General features: G+C 41.2%; 1 protein-coding gene across 1 annotated transcript in view; it reads left to right on the forward strand.

The window, feature by feature from the left end:
• cnot10 (CCR4-NOT transcription complex, subunit 10) overlaps positions 1-8,642 on the forward strand; it is a 56,262-nt gene that overhangs the window by 17,463 nt on the left and 30,157 nt on the right. Inside the window, exons 7-9 of the mRNA XM_037677195.1 lie at positions 2-85; positions 310-427; positions 546-695. Of these exons, the coding sequence (XP_037533123.1) occupies positions 2-85; positions 310-427; positions 546-695 (352 nt within the window). The remainder of the gene's footprint in view (position 1; positions 86-309; positions 428-545; positions 696-8,642) is intronic.

An 8,642-nucleotide genomic window follows, 5' to 3' on the forward strand; every position in this document is an offset into this window, starting at 1 on the left:
GTACAAAGTGAGAGCCTACATTCAGATGAAGTCATCCAAGGCCTGTAAAAGAGAAATCAAATCAGTCATGAATACAGCAGGGAACGTGAGTAACTGCTGGAACAACCCAGAACTGCAGATCTTAGTCATCTAAAGTCTGAAGATTCAACTTGAAGGCATTATTTTGATTGTTATGGATGTTTTGTTGGAATGGAGTTGCATTGACAGGGAATGGATGTGGTATTGGATCAGGCTGGACGTAGAATCTAAATGTATTGAAGAGCCAGTGTCAGGTTTGTCCTGTCTGTGACCCTTGTTTTCTGTCATTAGTCTGCACCATCACTATTCCTGAAGAGTAACTTTGAGTATCTGAGAGGAAACTACCGGAAAGCAGTGAAGTTGCTGAACAGCTCCAACATCGCAGAACATCCTGGACCAATGAAGACAGGTGGGAGCTGGTGACATTCTTAGATCATTCCGGTCTACCTGCAGGTTTTGATTCTGGTAGAGATGGTTTCTCTGAGCTGGTTAACAGACCCTTCATTAACCTGACTTGTTTTGTCCAGGTGAATGTGTTCGTTGTATGTTCTGGAACAATCTTGGTTGCATTCACTTTGCGATGGGAAAACACAACCTGGGAATCTTCTACTTCAAGAAGGCGCTTCAGGAGAACGATCACACGTGTGCACAGCTGGGAGATGGCAGCAGCGAGCAGTGTAGGTGTCAGGATTTCATTAATTCCTCTTAAGATTTCATAATCAGGGGTGCCCAATACATTTATGGTGATCTACTGGTCCATCTCAAAGGTATTATGGGTAGATGGCATGGCATGGCATTAAAAACTAGACATCAGTCTATCATCCATCCATGAAATAATTAGTCACTTGATTGATACGTACAGTGAGGAAAATAAGTATTTGAACACCCTGCGACTTTGCACGTTCTCCCACTTTGAAATCATGGAGGGGTCTGAAATGTTCATCTTAAGTGCATGTCCACTGTGAGAAACATAATCTAAAAGAAAAATCCGGAAATCACAATGTATGATTTTTTAATTATTTATTTGTGTGTTACTGCTGAAAATAAGTATTTGAACACCTGTGAAAATCAATGTTAATATTTGGTATAGTATCTTTGTTTGCAGTTACAGTGGTCAAAGGTTTCCTGTAGTGTTTCAGCAGGTTTGCGCACACTGCAGCAAGGATTTTGGGCCATTCCTCCACACACATCTTCTCCAGATCAGCCAGGTTTCTGGGCTGTCGCTGAGAAACACAGAGTTTGAGCTCCCTCCAAAGATTTTCTATAGGGTTTAGGTCTGGAGACTGGCTAGGCCACTCCAGATCCTTGATATGCTTCTTACGGAGCCACTCCTTGGTTTTCCTGGCTGTGTGCTTTGGGTCATTGTCATGTTGGAAGACCCAGCCATGACTCATCTTCAATGCTCTCACTGAGGGAAGGAGGTTGTTCCCCAAAATCTCTCACTACATGGCCTGGTCATCCTCTCCTTAATACAGTGCAGTCGTCCTGTCTCTTGTGCAGAAAAACACCCCCAAAGCATGATGCTTCCACCCCCATGCTTCACAGTAGGGATGGTGTTTTTGGGATGGTACTCATCATTCTTCGTCCTCCAAACACAGCGAGTGGAATTAAGACCAAAAAGTTCTATTTTGGTCTCATCTGACCACATAACTTTCTCCCATGACTCCTCTGGATCATCCAAATGGTCATGGTCAAACTTAAGACGGGCCTGGACGTGTGCTGATTTAAGCAGGGGAACCTTCCGTGCCATGCGTGATTTTAAACTATGACGTCTTAGTTTATTACCCACAGTAACCTTGGAAACAGTGGTGCCAGCTCTCTTCAGGTCATTGACCAGCTCCTCCCATGTAGTTCTGGGCTGATTCCTCACCTTTCTTAGGATCATTGATACGCCACGAGGTGAGATCTTGCATGGAGCCCCAGTTCGAGGGAGATTGACAATCATGTTTAGCTTCTTCCATTTTCTAATAGATGCTCCAACAGTTGATCTTTTTTCACCAAGCTGCTTGGCAATTGCCCCGTAGCCCTTTCCAGCCTTGTGGAGGTCTACAATTTTGTCTCTGGTGTCTTTGGACAGCTCTTTGGTCTTAGCCATGTTAGTAGTTGGAGTCTTACTGATTGTGTGGGGTGGACCGGTGTCTTTATGCAGCTAACGACCTCAAACAGGTGCTTATAATTTAGAATAATAAGTGGAGTGGAGGTGGACATTATAGAGGAGGACTAACAGGTCTTTGAGGGCCGGAACTGTTGCTGATTGGCAGGTGTTCAAATACTTATTTGCAGCAGTAACACACAAATGAATTATTAAAAAAATCATACATTGTGATTTCCAGATTTTTCTTTTAGATTATGTCTCTCACAGTGGACATGCACCTAAGATAAAAAATTCAGACCCCTCCATGATTTCTAAGTGGGAGAACTTGCAAAGTCGCAGGGTGTTCAAATACTTATTTTCCTCACTGTAACCTAGATGCTGCGTTTCTAAAAAAAAATAAATACAGTAACATCCTAGTAGAGCCACTAACTTGTGTATTTAATACTTCCATCAGAACAGGACAATTTCCTGATGCATGGAAAAAAGCACTAGTGAAACCAATCTTGAAATCAGGGAGCCCTCATGAAACCAGCGACTACAGGCCAATAAACCTTCTTCTGGTCATGTCAAAGGTGTTGGAGAAGGTCATCTCAGAACAGTTGATAACATATTTAGAAAATAAAAATCTTTTACAGCCTCTTCAATTTGACTTCAGAAACGATCATTCGACCGACTACCATTTGTTTATTGCTTGAACAGGTTAAGCAATCACTGGTCAAAGGACTAGCCACTGTGCTTGCTCAGGATGGGAGACTGCAACGAAGCCAAGATGCAACTTGTCTGCTGGATTCCTTGGATAGAGAACTTTACTAATTGGCTTTTATGTATGTGAATGTTTCTGTAAAGTGCCCTGAGACAACTTTGTTGTGATTTGGCGCTATATAAATAAACTGAATTGAATTGAATTGAATTAACTGTTGGTACAGTCTTCCCCAATCTAAAAAAGGCCTTTGATACCGTGAACCATAATTTTCTAATCTCAAAGCTTTCATCATTTCCTTTTTCAGAACGATCACTGTCTTGGGTTCAGTCACATTTAAAAGATCGTGAACAATGTGCCGTCATCAATAATAGTAAATCTTCCTTTCTCAAAATCAAAACAGGGATCCCTCAAGGAACTATCTTAGGCCCTATCCTTTTCAGCCTGTAATTTGTCCTGAAGTTAATTTGCAAATGTATGCTGACGACACTATCATTCACGCACCGGGTAAAAGCAGTGTCGTAGTCAGTGAAAAACTGAATAATAGCTTACAGAAAATATCAGCTATTTACCCCAAAATAATGTAGTGAGTTCTTTTCTCGTGTTTAAAGGGCATCAAATCAGTTAATACACACAGATATGCCAAAATAATCACAAATTCAGTTGATTTTATGTATTTTATTATAAAAAATAATAATCTGTGATATATATGATGAAGATAATGCATAACAAAAGTTAACTGAATATCAAATGATGTTGAAAGTGAAACTTAAAAGGCAGATTTTGGACTGGTTTTTGTTTGTGAAGTAGTTAAAATTGTGTCTAAGGTGAGCTAAGTTTGTCTGCTAAGTTGTGATGTAGGTTCACCAGAAAGGCATTGAAAAGTCTCACTCCTACCAGGATGTACAGGTCCTTCTCAAAAAATTAGCATATTGTGATACAGTTCATTATTTTCCATAATGTAATGATAAAAATGAAACTTTCATATATTTCAGATTCATTGCACACCAACTGAAATATTTCAGGTCTTTAATTGTTTTAATACTGATGATTATGGCATACAGCTCATGAAAACCCAAAATGCCTGTCCCAAAAAATTAGCATATCATGAAAAGGTTCTCTAAACAAGCTATTAACCTAACCATCTGAATCAACGATGTAACTCTAAACACCTGCAAAAGATTCCTGAGGCTTTTAAAAACTCCCAGCCTTGTTCATTACTCAAAACCACAATCATGGGTAAGACTGCCGACCTGACTGCTGTCCAGAAGGCCATCATTGACACCCTCAAGCAAGAGGGTAAGACACAGAAAGAAATTGCTGAACGAATAGGCTGTTCCCAGAGTGCTGTATCAAGGCACCTCAGTGGGAAGTCTGTGGGAAGGGAAAAGTGTGGCAGAAAACGCTGCACAACGAGAAGAGGTGACCGGACCCTGAGGAGGATTGTGGAGAAGGGCCAATTCCAGACCTTGGGGGACCTGCGGAAGCAGTGGACTGAGTCTGAAGTAGAAACATCCAGAGCCACCGTGCACAGGAGTGTGCAGGAAATGGGCTACAGGTGCCACATTCCCCAGGTCAAGCCACTTTTGAACCAGAAACAGCGGCAGAAGCGCCTGACTTAGGCTACAGAGAAGCAGCACTGGACTGTTGCTCAGTGGTCCAAAGTACTTTTTTCGGATGAAAGCAAATTTTGCATGTCATTCGGAAATCAAGGTGCCAGAGTCTGGAGGAAGATTGGGAAGAAGGAAATGCCAAAATGCCAGAAGTCCAGTGTGAAGCACCCACAGTCAGTGATGGTCTGGGGTGCCATGTCAGCTGCTGGTGTTGGTCCACTGTGTTTTATCAAGCGCAGGGTCAATGCAGCTAGCTATCAGGAGATTTTGGAGCACTTCATGCTTCCATCTGCTGAAAAGCTTTATGGAGATGAAGATTTCATTTTTCAGCACGACCTGGCACCTGCTCACAGTACCAAAACCACTGGTAAATGGTTTACTGACCATGGTATTACTGTGCTCAATTGGCCTGCCAACTCTCCTGACCTGAACCCCATAGAGAACCTGTGGGATATTGTGAAGAGAAAGTTGAGAGAACAAGACCCAACACTCTGGATGAGCTTAAGGCCGCTATCGAAGCATCCTGGGCCTCCATAACACCTCAGCAGTGCCGCAGGCTGATTGCCTCCATGCCACGCCGCATTGAAGCAGTCATTCATGCAAAAGGATTCCCGACCAAGTATTGAGTGCATAACTGAACATGATTATTTGAAGGTTGGCGTTTTTTGTATTAAAAACACTTGTCTTTCATTGGTAGGATGAAATATGCTAATTTTTTGGGACAGGCATTTTGGGTTTTCATGAGCTGTATGCCATAATCATCAGTATTAAAACAATTAAAGACCTGAAATATTTCAGTTGGTGTGCAATGAATCTGAAATATATGAAAGTTTCATTTTTATCGTTACATTATGGAAAATAATGACCTTTATCACAATATGCTAATTTTTTGAGAAGGACCTGTAGATGGTCAGAGCATGGTTCAGACAGCCGCTTATGGTACCAGCCTCAGATGCTTTGGTGACTGAGAGGCTGAAGTCTCCTCAAAGTTCACCTGTCATCGTTGGAGGGACGAAGGTCCATATGGTAGTCAGCTGGGATTTACCACTCTGCGGTGTGATGGTTGCCTGGTAGACAGCTCTCGGGTTAATGCCTGGTACTGGTTCTGGTTCTGCTGGGTAACTTCTGTATCTTTTGTCCCATCTTGAGACATCTGCAGAAAGGATGCTTCTCTCCTTTCTGAGGTCAAGTGCAAAAGCTGTGTTTCTTCTCTCCAGTTCTCTGTGCAGAAGCGTGTTGGCTTCGGAGCGTCTCTTCAAAGCGTGTATTTTTTTCAAAAGTTTTCTTAGAAGAAGTGAAACTTGCTGTTTGGGTTAAAACAGACAGAGGATTGGTCCATCTCTTCCATGAAGAGGTGGTCCTAACTCTTGGCTGTGTTTTTTCATAAAGGTCTATTAAATAAATCTAAGAGTCCATTTTCTCTGCCTTAAAAGTTTCCTTTTAAAATGGAAAATAAGACAAATGTATTATCCAAAAAGTTAAATCTGGTCCTCTGGACATTCAAAAAACAAAACAAAGCAAAACGCCAAAAAAAAAAAAAAAAAAGTAGAAACGTTTTGTCTTTCATCTGAGACTTCTTCAGTCTGAGGTGCTGTATTCAGCTCAGTCTTATAAATAACAGCTTCTCAGAGTGGATCAACCAGTTTGCTGCTGACAATCAAAACCAGCTGTTCACATGCTCAAGAAGGACCATCAGCCTAACAATGGATCATTAGCACACTGATGGCTGTTTGCTATTCACAGGAGGCTCAGTGATACTAGCAATATCAAAAAAAGTTCAATCTAGTCCTCTGGACATTCAAAAAAAAAGTAGATACTAGCAATAACAGCATTGTAAGAGGGGGACAGTTGAACACGGAGGCCTCCACCCCTGTTTAACGATGGACGATTTCTTTTCACAAAGATGGCCTCCTTTACTCCTCTCTCAAACCATCGTTCCTCTATCCAGGATGTGAACATCTTCATCCCTGAAAGAGTGACCGCTGGCCTGAAGATGAGTGTAGACCGCAGAGTCCTGGCCTGATGATGTTGAGCTTCTGTGCTGGGCCATCCTTTTGGCCAGTGACTGTTTAGTTTCCCTGATGTAAGACTGATCACAGCCCTCCTGACACTGAACAGCATACACAACATTACTCTGTTTGTGCCGAGGGACTGGATCTTTGGGATGAACCAGTCTTTGCCGTAATGTATTTTGGGGTTTAAAAGCCACTGGGACATGATATTTAAAAAATAAACGTCTCGGTTTCTCTGATACTCCTGCAACATATGGAATGACCACTGGTCTGGGTTCCTCCTTTTCACCTGATGGCTGACTGGAGTCCTGTTTAACTTTCTTCTCTGCTTTCAGGAAGGCCCAGTTAGGATATCCACATTGCTCTAGAGCCTGTCTTGTGTAGGATTTCTCCTTATGCCTGGCTCCTGAGTTAGTGGGGACGCTGTCTGCTCTGTGGTACAGAGTCCTGATGACTCCTAACTTGTGCTCCAAAGGGTGATGGGAGTCAAACTGCAAATCCTGGTCTGTGTGGGTGGGTTTGTGGTACACCTCAGTTTGCAAATGTCCTCTTATCAGAGACTGAGACCTCACAGTCCAAGAAAGCCAACTTGCCTTTTTTTTGGCAGTTTTTTTTCTTGGACTGTGAGGTCTCAGTCTCTGATGTTTCAAAAACTTCGAGGTCAGTTGAACAAAAGCTCTCATTAAAACAATCTGTCTGTTTCATGGGAAATGACTGAGTTCATATTGGCAGTGAGGTTAATACAGTGACAGTTTTTTTTATTACATTAAGTCAACTAAGAAGTTTGTGAATTGAGCTGAATATTTGTAAAACAATGTCTGTTCATTCCAAAGGGAATAGATTAATCTTATTTTTAACAGTTTAAAACACAAAACACAGGAATGATGATTGTTTGAGATGAGGTGTTCTCTTTCTGAGGTGGTGTTCCCCTACATATCACAGGAAAAATATGTAGGAATAATTCTAGATGATCCGTTAAACTTTAAGATCCATGTTGATAAAATCTGCAAAACTTAGATCAAAATTAAATGTTGATCTTCTGTGCTGGGCCATCCTTTTGGCCAGTGGTTGTTTTGTTTCCCCGATGTAAGACTGATCACAGCCAACATCATCAGGCCAGGACTCTGCTGTCTACACTCATCTCCAGGCCAGCGGTCACTCTTTCAGGGATGAAGATGTGCACATCCTGGATAGAGAGGAACGATGGTTTGAGAGAGGAGTAAAGGAGGCCATCTTTGTGAAAAGAAATCATCCGTCGTTAAACAGGGGTGGAGGCCTCCGTGCTCAATTGTCCCCCTCTTACAATGCTGTGATTGCTAGTATCACTCATCCCTCTGTGAACAGTAAACAGCCATCAGTGTACTAATGATCCATTGTTAGGCTGATGGTCCTTCTTGAGCATGTGATCAGCTGGTTTTGGTTGTCAGCAGCAAAACTGGTTGATCCACTCTGAGAAGGTGCTATTTAAGAGACTGAGCTGAATACAGCTCAGACTGAGGAAGTCTCTCGGATGAGAGACGAAACGTTTCTACATTTTTTTGTTGTTTTGCTTTGTTTTTTTTTTGAATGTCCAGAGGACCAGATTTAACTTTTTTAGAATGTGCATAGATGTTTTTCAACTCAGTGATTCTTTTACATTTGTCTTATGGAGCTACTGTCTGGTCACAGACTCACCAAACTACACTTAAACCACAAGTCTTTACAATTGGGCCTTGAAGGTTTTATACCAAAAGCCAATCAGATTTCACCACTGTATAAAATTGCAATATCCTAAAATACCAAACTTAGCTAAAATATTAAATTAATTTTTTTAATTTTTTTTATTGATCTTCAGATGCTTAAATGGACTTGCACCCAAACCATTAAGCAGTTATACATAAACTGCAGAGCTACAGCAGATCTACCAGAGCTGCTTTAAATGGCGACTGTAAGGTTCCTTTTCATAGAACCATTTTTGGTCACAGTTTGGAACTCACGCTGTCAATTTAAAGTTTGTAACCTGATTCAATATGTTTAAAAAACAAACTAAACTCTGGCTGTGTGAAAAACAGCATTGCACTATGCTTAATGTATTTTATTGTTTTAATCGATTTGTTTGATATGTATGACTCTGTTTATGTTGTTAATATTATTTTTAATTACAAAAAAGGTTGAATCATGTCATCTGGACTTCGTTTTTTTTTGTTAAAAAGAAATGTTTCGCC

This window comes from Nematolebias whitei, chromosome 5 (genome assembly GCF_014905685.2).
Source record: "Nematolebias whitei isolate Nwh7 chromosome 5, NemWhi1, whole genome shotgun sequence".
NCBI classification, from domain to species: Eukaryota; Metazoa; Chordata; class Actinopteri; order Cyprinodontiformes; family Rivulidae; genus Nematolebias; species Nematolebias whitei.